Here is a 14,022-nt window from a genome sequence, read left to right as displayed (position 1 = left end):
CGAGCCAAGAGCAGGCGAGAAGTGCACGGAAGGGGGGACAAAAAAGTAACAAAACCCAGGTCGTCCTTTCTGTTCTTCGGCGGTGCAACGAGCGGCTCTTCGGGGGGGGGGAAGCTGCGGCTCCCCGCGGCGCTGCTGCTCGCTGCTACCCGGTGCCTCGGCCTCCGAGAGCTCGCGGCGCGTCCCGGGCCGGCGGCAGGGGGGACGCGGCCGCGGCGCGGCGGCTCCGCACAACAAACCGGCTTGCAGTCAGGCCTTTCAGACAATCTTCCTTTAATACAAAGTCAATATATCTACATACACAGTGGCATGAAAACCACTTACTGTTTCAGTTTGAAATAACAGTGTGAAAGCAACAGCACTTTGCTCTCATACAAAGGAAAAAAAAAAACCTCCCCCCCCGCCCCAAACGCTTCCAGTAAGATTTTTGCTGCAACATACTTAGAAATTTGGGCAACTTTCACACAAATAAGAAGGAAAACCTTGAAGAAGCCTTTCGTTCAGTCTTTTTTTTTTGTTTTTCCCTCAGTTAAAGACAGGAAAGAGAGTGTTGCAGGGTCTTCCGGGTCGCGCTGGATGGCCACCATCACCCTTTTGGAAAAATAAAGAAGGGCAGGTCCCAGGCGAGCAGCGCTCGGGGCAGCGCGGCGCCGCCGCGGCAGGCTGGGCCCCGCTGCGCGAACCCGCCCGGCCCCGGGCGATGCGCAGGAGCCGCGGGGCTCCAGCCCCGCGCAGACACCTGGGCTGGTCCCACACGACACCTTTGCTGTTTAAGGCCCGTGTGGGCGCCGTGGGGCTGAAATTGCTGCCGTTCAGCTTCAGTTATAAGACACTTACTTGGCTTGTTCGCTCTCCCGGTTCAGCACCGGCCCTGCTAAGACCGGGCAACAACGCGGCCACAGCAGAAGGGGAGCGTTGGCACCGCCGCCCCAGCTACGCCTGCCTGCTGGGCTCCCGCCCTTCCCGAGCCACCTGATATGTCTGAGCTTGAAAACAAACAAAACAAAACGAAAATGAAAACAAACAAAAAAAAATATCCAGAAAGGACATTTTGTTCTTACATGAGCAAGTCGAACCTTTGAAATGGTAGAAAAGCAATATGTAGAAGTAGCAATTCGCACTGCATTTTTATATATCACAGCCATTACACGTAACATTTCTACAGTGAAAAAATAGACTGTCTTTGAACATAATATGAACAAATAAGCAAATTTTTCTTTTAAATTCATCGACTGATATTCTGTCTTTTTTTAAAAAAAAAGGGAAAAAATACACTATTAAAAAAAAAAAGTAATGTCACTTGTTACAGTTACATTGATACTTTAAAGCAAGCCACTCACAGTATATGCCATTGAATGCATCTTTCTTAGTTGATCTTTCCACATTAGTTATACAGCTAGGGCATGTTCACAGCTGTGCCGTGGTACTGGGACAGTCCTGAGAGTAGCTCCGCGTCGCTCCTGCAGTCAGAGGTGAGGAGTTGGCAGCAAGAAGCAGTTGGCTTTGGGAAACAAGTTTCTTAAGGGCGCTGCAGGCTCCTTTCAGAAAGCTGCTCCCAGCCTTTGGAGGCAGGAACTGCCCGGGGGCGGCCCCGCTGCGTGCGGCAGAGGCGGGTCTGCGTGAATGTGCAAAGGGACTGGGGAAGGGGCTGCCTTGCTCCACCGGGGTGAGTGGTGGTGGGGTCCCAGCTCTGCTGAAATTAATGCATTCGAGTGGCTGGATGTGCTGAAAAGGGGGCCCAGAACCAGCAGTCAGTGAACCCAGCCCCAGGTTGCTGCCACCTCTACCTGTCCCGCCTGTGGGTGAGGGGAGGGGGCTATGCCACGCAGCCAGGTCTGGGGTTTATACCTTTCTTTCTATAATTTTAAATATCCTAAAAAATAAAATTTGGAATTAGAAGAAATATGAGGAATGTTCCAAGTATTCAAAATGCGAGTTATAAAACCTCTCGTGCAGCAGGGGCATTCAGTGAATGCTGTTTGCAAGGTGCCTGTAAGCCCAGAATCATCCCAATGTTGATACCAAGATTATTAAGACTCCAGCTGGAAGAACTCTTGGCCCTAAGTTTGCCTAAGTGTTGACATTTAGCTTGTTTCTTTTCTCATCTTTTACAGAACACCTTCAACGCTGCAAGTGACTTCCTTTAAAGACTGCCAACTATATTAGTAAATAAACTGAACTCTAATGATGTAACCAAAGTCGGTTTCCTTCCCTTCTCCAGCGGTAACATTTCGCAAGGTGTGTTATAGCTTTCGGGTCTGTTTCACGATGTCCATACATCCTCCACAGCGAACACCACTTGAGGTAACAAGAGCAGTTCACCACTTAAAGCAGTCCTTCAGCAACCTCCCGAGCTGCCTCTTCACGGTCCAGGTTACAACATGGAGTTCCTGAAGGGGTGTTCCTTTCATCCTTCCCCCTGCTCCCCAATGCATTGTCCAGATGAAAAGGTACTTCTTCTGATTCAGTTTTGTAAGTTCAAGCGCTCCTCCTGGGTCAGAAGAGGCCTTCCAGGACTTAAGTGTTTGGTAGAGTCTGCACAACGGATGGCTTTTTATGTTGCATAGTGATCAAAACTTCCCAGATACTCCAGAGCTGCCTGGTAACAGAACTGGTATTCATCCTGCAAACAGTAAAGAAGCAACAGAGCTTCAGCTTCAGCAGCTGGAACAGCTCTTCGCCATCCCTACCCAGCTTTCCAGCTAACCAGTCCTTGGGCAGGAACCACGTGCAGGCTCAGAGAGATGGGAAGTTGTGGGAGAGGAAATCCCTCCCCTTTACTGTTTGACACTAATCCCCACCCTTAACCTTTCCTTAGCTGTGGCCAAAAGGTGCTGGTTCAGAGCAGGTGAGTCTTCCTAAACTCAGCAGCAGGGATGAGATGAGAATCAGGGCTGGCAGACTGGGATGAAGTTCTGATGAGCACTTATAACATTTTTTTTTTAATTACCAAGTAAGGTAAAATCAGCAGTGCAGCCTGAGACCACTAATTCTCCAGGGAAGGCTTTGCTAGTGGTTAACCAGGGCAGCTGAGGGACTGGCCTGCAGCTCTAGTGCTTTGCTTCTCAGCACTGAGTGCACAGTGCCCAAGCTGTGATAACGGAAGGGTTCCCCACTCCACCTTACCTCTGTTTGCACCATAGCAGGTCGTTGTGTTCGCAGCATCTTTACTGTCTGGAAAATATCTACAACACCTTCATAACGCATTCTTTCCAGGACAATACTCAGCGTGATGAACACTCCAGTCCTGCCCACACCAGCACTTCAGAGAACAGAGAAGAGGGGAGGGGGAAAAAAAAAGAAAAAGAGAAAAATGGAGAAGACCATGTTACAACTTTCAAATGGCTTCCTAAATGCTAAGGTTATAGTATGATCCAGCTAACAGCCATGTCTTCTGAACACAAACATGTTAGAACTGGAAAGACTCAGTCCTTCAGCAAGTAGGACATAGTAAAACTGAGCACATGTGACCCGAACAAACTTCTGAGAGGCTGACATAGAAAGATCAAAAGCTCTGGCAGTATAGACAGCGGTCAGTACGAAAATTGTTACTAATGTGTAACATCAGGCTTTTTGAATGGAAATACTTTGGAGAATGCAGTGCTGTGCGTTATCCTCATCTGTACACAGGGATCACAGATGGATGCACGACTCTTGCCATCAGCAGACAAGGCCAGCAGGGTTAGAGGCTCAGTTTAGGCTGAGACTGGTAACAAAGTACTTGTATAATTCCAAATTTAAGAGCTGCTGAGGGTCCCAGCCCAGAGTGTACAGCACTTCTCTGTAGCATAGTGCAACTTTTGAGTCTCATCTCCAACTGTGTCTGCAGTAATGTGCAGGTCAAAAATTCTGCTCTTTTGATTGCTCAGATGAATTAGGAAGTTTTCATCCGCACATGCCTACCTGCAGTGGACAGAGATGGGGCCGTCCTGCCCAAACTGTTCCTTTGTCTTATGCACCTGCCCAATGAAATCGATAAAACCTTCTCCTGATTTTGGCACACCTTGTTCTGGCCAGTCTGTGAACTGGAACTGACGCACAGTTCGCGACTGCCCGTCCTGCAGGAGGACACAACACTAGTTAAAACATCCTGTATTCACGCTACTAAATACAAAAGGCAAAATCATCTTGTTGCTAGTTCATTAAGGGACACAAAAATATTAAATGAATTTTGAGCTGAGCTTGAGTGAGTGTATATGTTATGATGAAGCTGCTCATCTTGCAGTTGACATTTCTGGAGTCAGCTCGTCAGTACAGATCTATACTCCTGGCAGGTGTCCTGAAAGCTCTGACCATCGCAAAGACTGCACAGATGGAGTCTACAGCAAAGGTACATTCAAGGTGAGGTTACGGCCTCTCTATCAATCTTGAAGAAGAGTTGCCATAATGTCAGAATTACAGTTGACATGAAGATAAATCTTGTTCTACCAGCACTGAAGAGGCATCCTGCTCAACCTTGCAAATAGAATTATCAGGTTCTATAACACTAGCAACCGCAAAAGCCCAGGAAGCTGCTTTGAGAGTGAGGGTTACATTCACTAAACAAATCTCCGTAGGTATTGAAATATTTCCTCGTAGGAAAAATCAGACATTGAATCTATGATAACTTAAGTGAATGTGCCCTTTTGAATATGAGTAACGATGGCTCCTCTTAAAACTAGAAAAGAAGTGTAAATCTTCTGTAGGGCAAACAGTGTTCTTCGCAGGCCTGTTTTCATTAGTTGTTTAGGGAGATACTGATTTTTGCCTTCATCTAAAATGAGCTGCAAGTAAACTAAAGCTTGGTTTATCTCTGGTAAAGCAACTCAACATTACGATTAGTGAGCAGAGGCTAGAAAACTACTTTCAATTTCTAAGAAAATATATTCAAGTTCAGTTTATCTGTGTTTGTGTGCTCTCTTCCTTATCAAAACTAAGCTCTCCTCCACTGATTATAATTCTCAGACTTTTGTGTAGGAAGTGTTACACCTCAATCTTTGTTATAGGAGCCAAAACAAGCCAAACTTGCCTTCTGTAAGACACCTTCCCTGTTGCATGTGTTTGAGCTGCTCCAGCCCACGCCCAGCTACGATCCTCCCATGAAAGCCCCACGCAGGCAGCACATCACACAGCACTTACGTACCCTGGCATCAGTGACCTTGAATTCTCGCAGAATGTACTGAGGCATGTTGTATTCAGCCATTGGATCCACTACAAAGTACTGGTACCGGGCAGAGCGCTCTGCTGGCCAATATTGATGGCACTTTTCCTGCCAAGGGGTAATAAACATCTTTATTAGCCCTTGTGCTGTGGGCGTCCCCCATCCTTCTCCTCAGCACCCACTTACCCGACCCATCTCGCGAAGCTTAGTCAACATCACAACAATGGTGGAGTTGTTCTCCCACAGCATCCGCCAGAAGTCTTCAGTAGTCTCTGCCAGAGGCCCTTGAGTAGCAATGTATGCCTTCTGCTGTCTGGAACAGAGCAAGACCCAGTGGAAGGTCAAGGCTGGGGAGAATGCATTATACGTGTTCACCAACGCTTCTGCCAAGTCGTAAAGGCTGAAGATTTGGAAAACAGATACACCGGAGAAGAACAAGAAGGGTGCAAGGTCTAAAGGGGCAGGAGGGGTGTTTGGTGCTAATAGTCAAAAAAGAGCCAATGATGCAGTTTTCTCTAATTACTGATTCAGAGGACTAAATCCAGACCATCTAGCATGATGCACCTAATGGAAGAACACGACATACACCACATTCCTGGAACGGGAACCTGTATTTTCTGGAACTATCTAAGAACTGAAGAGTAAGCTGCAAAGGTGCTCAAGCCCAGCAGCCCCAGCTAGATCCAGGAGTGTTGCACACACCTGCCTGGAGGTGTAGGAGTGGGGTTGCTTTGTACCCTTTGCTAGGGCTTGGCTTCAGCTGACCAGGCTCTGGGCATTACCAGAGGCTGCAGTTCCTAGAGCTTAAACACGTGGCACATAGTGCCTGTGGGAAGCTGTCATAATTGCAACATTCCCAAATCCCCAAAGCAATACAAAATGATAATCTGTTTCGTAGAAACCTCCCCACAGCAAAATCCACCCCCTCAGCAATGCTCAGTATTTAGGACTGGCACCTGGAGAGGTGTTTTGTTTGTTTGCTTGAGGGGAAAGGTCATTTTAAAAACACAGAGAATAAACTTTATCAGAATGCTGTATTGAGTCTGTGTGGATTGCTGGCCCTCAGCAGGAGGGAGTTTCCTCTACAACTGCACTACTTGTTTGCAGTACACACATGGGACAGAACAACACACCTGGGACAACTAGTCTGTCCACCTGTCAGTACTTCCATGTCCTGTGAACCAACCCAGTCTGCTAAGTTAATGCCCTGGCAGTTTAGGGAGCAGCAAGGTTGCTGTTTACCTGTAGCCATCAATAAAGCTGGCATTGATGTAGTCTGATCCTTCCACTCCTCTGATGGGCTGAAGGCAGACCCGCGTGGTCTCATATGGCATGATGTTGACAAGGCGATTCTTGAATTTGTTGCACGGGAGGTTGGCACTGATGAACCTGGAGGTGTGGGCTTTGGAGTTGGCGAGTCGCTGGAGGCAAAAGCAGAGTCACACCCGTTAAGCCCAGTCCCCACTGCCCCCCGCTTTTTTGCCAGGCTCCTACTCCAGCCCATTTTCCTTGCTTTTCACGTTCTACCACGTTGCTTTGCATGTCTCCTTTTTTCAGGGGAACAAACAGAGGTTGACAGATGTTTTCCCCAGCAAAATTTTCAAGTAATAATAATAAAACAAAAAAAAAGTTAAAACCCAATCAAAGAAGGGAGCAAATTCAATCTGGAGTTGAAATGACCAGCCAAGCTTCTTGCAGTAGCAACTGGGTCTCCCCTGGGAACCACAACAGCAGAAGTCAGAATAATTACTTCTCTAACATAAAACCAAAAAGTTCCCATTAGCCTTAGAAGGGCTCCACGTCTGTCACCCAGGAGTGGAAGCAGAACAAAGCTCCACTTATGAATACAGAGCATCCCCAGCTCCCCATCCTCATTCTTTCCTCAATGAAAAAAAGACTAATTCTAGTCAAGTCATTTTTTAAATACTAGGATTTCTGAGCTTAAAGCTTCCAGAACACTTGCATGTATTGCTTGGGCTATTAGTCACAGCAGTGGAAGAAGAAATATAACCCACCCTGCTGTGAGTGCACTAGAAAAGCCCAAATGAGGATCACCTCTCAAGGAGCAACCAACGTGTGGCTCTCCTCATCGCACTGACCCTCCTTAACTTCTCCCATTGCATAAACCTGGATATTTCCATGCATGGGCCCGTGTCATTTCCCTGCCTGTCTCTTGTATCATCCAGTGCTAACAGAAAGCAAAGACACCACTGTCCCCATTTGAGCCTTTGAGTCTGCTGGGCTGTATGTGCCCCTACCTTGAACTCCAGCTCCATGCCTGTCACGTGCTCTCCAACTTCAATCTGTGCCAGTTTCTGGATGTAAGTGTAGAGATTCCTAGCTGGGACCTCCGTGTTGCCGCAAGCAACCGCCTCAAGCAAGGCATCGTGTATAAAGCTGTACTGGTCTTCTGTCTGTACCATGTAGTTGCGCTGTGACCTCATGAGGGTAACATGCCCATAAATGTCCACTGTCTTCTCATGTTTTATCCTCTCCAGCATGGCATCAATCACAATGAAGCAGCCAGTCCGTCCAACTCCCGCGCTGAAAGGAAAGGGAGAAAAATAAGTGATGGACAATTCCTCCCCTGACACTGACTTACAGCTCATCCAAGTTACAGATGCTCTAGTGTGCAAGCACGGTGCTAGAACAACCTGCTCTGGAGCCTAAAACGCTGTTCATCTGAGCCCCACACCTAGGGGCTAGTGCTCTCATGATGCCAGGAAGATGTTCCTGGAGTTCAGAGCCCACAGATGGAAAGGTCCCCTCATCTTCTGTGCTTCTACACAGAAGTACTCAGGTTTAGACCCAAAGAGTTCGCAACGTGCAGAGATTCACTCTGAGTCTCAGCTCAGTTTAGCTCCCCCATCCTCCCTGCCCCCCCCCCCCCCCGAACGTCTGATTTTATGTCATCTGAGGAAAGAAGATGAAAAACTGTCTCTGGCAGCACCTATTGCCCCATGATATTGATAGTGATCTGCCCCATTTCCCACACCTCTTCATCTGTGGCATCCCCACGATGTGAGCTCTCCTGGCAGACACACAGTTACGACAATTCTTGGTAGGGGGCTCTGGGCCTGAACAAAAGCTTGGCACGATCTGAAGGCTTAAAAAGCATGTTTAATCACTCAGATCTTTCAGCAGCTGAGAAACTATTGATGTTGTAATGACATGCATCACTCCTTTACCTAAATGTTTTTGTGCACTGAGGTAACATCAAACTTGTGTGTAAAGGCATTCATAAACCAGCAGGGCTCTGGGGCTCTATGTACTTGCCCTTGTTAATAAAGGGTTTCCTCTTACTATTCTAGTGAAGTCTCTTTTTTTTTTTCCATAAAACCCCCTTGATCTCTGTTAATTAGACTGCCTAACACCCGAACCAAGCAGGTTACTGTAGCTTTGGCAAGAATTTAGCAGCTGATCTGGGAGCTGGTTCATGCACCTTGTGAGCTGACAATACTCTTTATTCATTTTCTGAGAGGTGCACGATAATTGCCATCTGCAAGGTTAGTGATAAGTTGCCCACTTACAAAGACTGTTTAAGTGGTATCCTCTAGGAGAGGCAGGATTAGCGTCCCCCAACTGCCTGTAAAATTCAGACGTCGCTTTCCTCAGCGCTGCCCAACCCGCAGGCTCCTCTGCATCCTCCCGAGGAATGCAAGGATTTATCTAAGTTGAGGCTGCAAGCGTTCCTTGCTGGACTGTAAATTGAATTAAGGAATGCTACCAGCCCACAGGGGCCTTCAGTTTGTCACTTTTAGAAAGGCTGCAGCGCTCAAACTCTTTCAATCACTGTCAGCTCTCCCTTTGACAGCTCAGGTGACTCTGCCTCCCAAACGCCCTATGAAGCAATGCTCAAGCAGCCTCCTAAGTCCCACTTTATCTTCCTGCTTTCCCACTGTGACAACGAAGCAGCCCTACACAGTCTGGAAACATACACCAATACAGCACCAGGAGTTTCCCCTTGCTAACAATGTCCAGTGATGTGGTGCCAAGCAAACCACTCCTCTCAGGAAATTCTGCTCTGAATGAAAACCTCAAGTATCCACCTCAGATACTGGCTGGGAATCCACTTGGTAGCTCCAGCCTGTTGCATACTTGCTAGGAGACTATGCTTGCCTCAGCAAAGAAGATTCCTCCTGGGATGCAAATCAACATCTTACTGAACTTTTGCCTCCCTTGCAGATAGCCCTGTGGAAGAGTGAGGTGAAGAAAATCAGTACCTGCAGTGCACCACAATTGGGCCAGCATCAGGGGGGTTGCAGGTTTTCACCCGCCTCAGAAAAGCCAAGAAAGGAGTGGGGTATTCGGGTACACCGTGGTCAGGCCACGCTGTGAACTGGAACTGGCGAACCTCTCGCTTCTCACTGGAACCATTCTGTAAAGGAACAAGACCAGTAAGGGTAACGTGAGGTGTCAGCACAACACCATACCCTGCCTGTGCCGTGCGAGGAGGATGGCGTGCTGCCTCCCATCCCCCAGGAGCGAGGGAAAACTCACCTTGTGAAGGGAGAACGTTCGAACGCAGAATGTTGCCAGCTCAATGGTATCGAGTAACGTCACTTGAATCATTCCGTAGGTGTCCGTACCCCGGCCTGGCCAATACTGGTCACACTTTATCTGGAAAACAAGAGGTATTGCTGAACTCTGGGACAAACCCTGCACTGCAACAGAAGCTCATTCCAGAGCTGCCCTGGCATTACAGGTGAAGCTGGCCAGCTTGCCAAGTGGAGGAAAAACGGCTCTTTCCAGAGCACCACACTAGGGACAGCTCCAGCACGAAAAGCTCCTACTGAGTAAGCACAGGCTTTGATGCATCACATCAGTCAAGTAGACAACAGACTGGAATGATCCTGAAGATTAGAGGGAAGGTACTGGGGCTTGTTAAACAAGAGAACTGAACGTGAAACTTGCCACATGATTAACTTCAAGACAGAGCTACAGAGCACACACTGGGATTGAGCGTCCTCTTCTCTTGGAGCAGGTAGAAGTCCCCCGCTGACATAAATGTGGGCTGCTGATGAAAGGGAAAGCATTCCTCCAGTCCCCCAGGATTATGACTAACTAGTCATCTCTCATGCAGCTCACCCGTGATTTCTCCTCCAGCTTAGTCATCATAACAATAGTAGCTGAACGCTGCTCCCACACCATCCTCCAAAAGTCTCCAAAGGTCTCTGGCAGGGGCCCCTGCGTGGCAATGTAGGCATTCTGCTTCCGGTAGCCATCAATGTAGTTGGCATTAATGTAATCACTGCCCACAATTCCTGCATTAAATCAGCAAAAGGGAGTTAGTGGATTGTGCGGGACAGTACCTTACGTAGCTGGGAAACGAGATCTTTGCAGGAGTGTTGTTAAGAGACAGTTCCCCTGCAAAAAACAAGTGCAAAAACACTTGCACCTTCATTTCTTAACGTTGCAGGCTTGCTGGGTTAGAAGCAGTGCGGGGATCAAGAGGCTGTTGGCAAGTTTGTCCCAGCGGAAGCTCCTGCCTTGTAACTCTGCACTATAGAGAGACATTTTCTTTTGCGAGACATTAAGGAGACCAAATATCAAGCCTTGAACCATTTTGCTCTTACTAGTGAGCAAAATAGGAACAAAGGTCCTCATCTAAGGCTCTCGTTTCACTGATCTCAAAGAGGAGGAAAAAAAAAAAGTTCCTACCCCAGAACGCATGGAGACTGGTAGCAAATGCAGCTGGCTGATGCACTGTACAGCCCATCCCAGGCAGTGAGATGCAGCTGGATAAAACCAGGCTGGATTCAGCCAGTAAAGGAGATGGCTTTGAAATGACAAGCTGCCACTCGCTTTAAGTCATACATTGCCATTTTTAGGGGATTTTGTTCTTTTCTTTTTTATGGCATGGGTTACAGGCTATTGAGTTACAGCTGCCTGCTTGTGTCCTTGTTTGAGGGGTTTGATGAGACTGGCAGGAGGTGCTGCCAGAGAGGATAGGGTGATGGGGATGTGGCAGGAGGAAACGGCACTGGAGTTAAAATGGACACTGGCATGAATCAACGCTCAGCTTCGGCGAGCCTCCGAGGCTGGCACAGAGGATTTGCACTATTTGGAGGTTTGGCCCACTCCTAATTACAGCAGAGCAGCTGGCACTGTTGGCAGCTTTCTGCTAACCTAAGATTAACTCGGTACAGAAACACTTAACTCGTGTCTCAAGGGGGAGCCAAGGGTGGGGAGCAGCACCAATATGAAATGGGTTGCTACTGCTCGTCCTGCTGAAGCACTAGACATTGCTGCTGCTGTTGGCTAGGTGCAATCCGCTCTGAGCTGCCTGCCAGTCCTCAAGGGTACTTGGTAATTTCAGCTGCTGGTGGAAATGGCTTTTGATTAAATTTCTGGAGAGTTCCCTGCCTCCACTCCTTCCCAATCTGAAATTTCAGGAGGGAAAGCGGCTGAGCAGCAGCAGGAACGTGATCAAGGCTGAGCTTCCAGAATTAATCTCCCCTCCAGCCCCCTCGGGCCCACTCTGTAATTTAAAATGGGGGCTACAAGCCCCTGCAATGTTCTGCTGCGTGACAGCCCCAGTTACAGAGAAGTCACTGAATTAGAGCCGCTACTTCTTCCTGACCAAGCGGATGCTGACAATCTGCAGCCTTGATGAATCCAGATTTAAAACAAAAAGAAAAACAACAACTCATTCCTCCAGCCCTTTTCATCTTCCAGCCCTCAGTATAAAATACAGCCTGGTAGGAAGGAACATACTAGCCAAGGCAAGCCTGAACCTCTCAGAAGATGGAAAATTGAACCTGGGCCCCCTCTACTTGTGCTGCCATCAGTCTCTCCTCCAGCTCGCTGTGCCCTCGGGCAGAGCTAAGGCTGCTCCGTGCCTTGAGCGCGGTGCCCTCCGCTTTCCCGAGAGCGGACACCAGCCCAAAGCGCCCTTCGTTTCTACACTTGTGCGCTCCTCTTTTCTCTTGAATGACAAGGCAACTTTTAAAAGACCTCTCGGCTCATGCAATATTAATCTCGAAAGGAAAACAAGCCAGAGCACAGTCAGCTTCACAATGAGAAATGTTCACAATCCTCTAAAGGCAGACAGGACCAACCCAGATTTGTACAGCTTTTTGGCAAATCACCATGATCTTTGTTACCTCAGAAACAGCACTTCCACTTCCCTTCGTCCCTCAGAGTTATCTTGAAATAGGCAGATTATTCTAGCAATTCCCTTGTCACTAAGGCTTCCAAATTAACCTTTAAAATCACTAGGGGCTTATTAACACATCCCCTATCCGCTCTGCTCAGCTGATCAGCTCTTGGCAGTGCAAGGCTGGCTAGAAATGCTTTATCTGTACGGCATAGCCACATACAGCCCAAGATGATGAAACTCAAATGTTAAAGATCCCGCTGTTGGAACTCCACCTCTTCACCACCAACAGCCCCTCTCGTCCTAGCTTACATCCGGGCAACTCCATCAAAAGCCACAAGCTGTGAAGTTTAATGTAAATGTTCTGACTGTGCCATCTCTCACACAAGATCTTAAGAAACGATATATGACCTACCAGGTTAACACTAAACCTCTACTATTTTTAGCCTTTTAGGGGTCAGGACTGCAGCAGAAGCTATGTATCAAGTAATTCTTAGATCTGTACAACTCAGCAGCCATAGCTTTGCTATGTTGTTGGCACTCATATTTGTACAACTAGTCTTCTGCTTATTTCTCATTCATCTGCCATATAGATACACTTCACATCCACTGCCACCCACTGCCTTCTTCCTGCTTTATTCAGAAACGTATTAGAGCAGGGATCTCCAAGTAAAGAGGGAGACAGTTGCTTGATAAACCAGCCTTTGAAATGAGAGACTGCCGCTACAGGGAACAACGTCAGCCACCAGAACTTTAGAAATGCCTGCTTTACACAAGTCTCTCCTGCTTCCCAGGGTGATGCTAAGAAAAAAATAGAAATAGAGGGTAAAAGGCAAGGGAAGAGAGCATGTGCAATATTCCAGCCTGCCGAAACTTCAGCCTAAGGCAAACCTGTATGAGTGGAGGCTGCTACAGTACCTTCGATGGGCAGCAGAATGACACGGGAGTGGTCGTAGGCAATCACGTTAGCGTAACGGTTTTTGGGCTTGTTCACTTCGAGGTTTGAGTGCTCCCAGGTGAACTGCTGGCCAGGGTCAATGGACTGGAGGAATTAGGAAAGAAAACAAAATAGTCAGAGAGGAGAAAAGCAGCAAATCAAGCTCTGAGTGCCTTGCTCCGCACGGGACAGACCATGGCTCTGAAGATCTAGCTGAGGAAACGCAGCATTCACCGTTTTCTTCCCTCAAGAATAGATCTTTGCTGCGGAAAAGCTCCAGCCCTGCGGCATAACGTGCTCCCAATCCCGTCTCCTTGGCCCCAAGCAGCTCCCGAGATAACTCCCCCTCCGGCATGACGCAGTGCAACACGGACGCGGAAGCGTCACAGCAGTCGCAGGCTGCCGCACAGAGGCCTTGAATCACGTCCCTGCCGCGATGGCACGGGATTAGTCACGGCAGGCGGCCGGGAGAGAAGAGCAGCACCCACCGCATCAGCACGTCTTTACGAAGCGCAGAGGCTAAACCCGCGCGTGGCTAAACTAACTCACGACTAACAGGGCACAGCCGTACCAGTGAGCACTAACACCTGGGCAGCGCGGTATCTAAGCTAGGACGAGCTTTATAACCAGCATGCAAGCGGCACACGAAACACCAGGGATCAACCTGCCGGTCAGACGGGGCACTACGTGGGACCGCAAAGGCTCGGGCGTCCCGGGCGCGCAGGGTAGAGCGCGCCAGGGCGCCGGGAAGGGGCCGGCGCCGGGGTGAAGGAGCTGCCCGAAGGAACAGCTTCACGACAGCTCGTCAGCACCGCTCTTGGCTCTTTACAGGGGTGAAGGAGCGAA

General features: G+C 48.4%; 1 protein-coding gene across 12 annotated transcripts in view; it reads right to left on the bottom strand.

The window, feature by feature from the left end:
• Positions 1-256: 256 nt before the first annotated feature.
• The window catches only part of PTPRS (protein tyrosine phosphatase receptor type S), a 139,037-nt gene continuing 125,271 nt past the window's right edge, over positions 257-14,022 (bottom strand). For all 12 annotated transcript variants that reach the window (XM_062595962.1, XM_062595968.1, XM_062595966.1 and 9 more), the window contains 11 exons: positions 13,158-13,281; positions 10,229-10,404; positions 9,641-9,760; positions 9,364-9,518; positions 7,399-7,684; positions 6,383-6,561; positions 5,327-5,453; positions 5,123-5,248; positions 3,904-4,058; positions 3,127-3,262; positions 257-2,623 (listed from right to left, as the gene is read on the bottom strand). In XM_062595962.1, coding sequence (XP_062451946.1) covers positions 2,555-2,623; positions 3,127-3,262; positions 3,904-4,058; positions 5,123-5,248; positions 5,327-5,453; positions 6,383-6,561; positions 7,399-7,684; positions 9,364-9,518; positions 9,641-9,760; positions 10,229-10,404; positions 13,158-13,281 — 1,653 coding nt within the window. In that variant the 3' untranslated portion in view covers positions 257-2,554. The remainder of the gene's footprint in view (positions 2,624-3,126; positions 3,263-3,903; positions 4,059-5,122; positions 5,249-5,326; positions 5,454-6,382; positions 6,562-7,398; positions 7,685-9,363; positions 9,519-9,640; positions 9,761-10,228; positions 10,405-13,157; positions 13,282-14,022) is intronic.

The sequence above is a fragment of the Rhea pennata genome, chromosome 27 (genome assembly GCF_028389875.1).
Source record: "Rhea pennata isolate bPtePen1 chromosome 27, bPtePen1.pri, whole genome shotgun sequence".
Taxonomy (NCBI): domain Eukaryota; kingdom Metazoa; phylum Chordata; class Aves; order Rheiformes; family Rheidae; genus Rhea; species Rhea pennata.
Note: the sequence above shows the minus strand (reverse complement) of the source record. Positions and strands in the feature narration are given on the sequence as shown.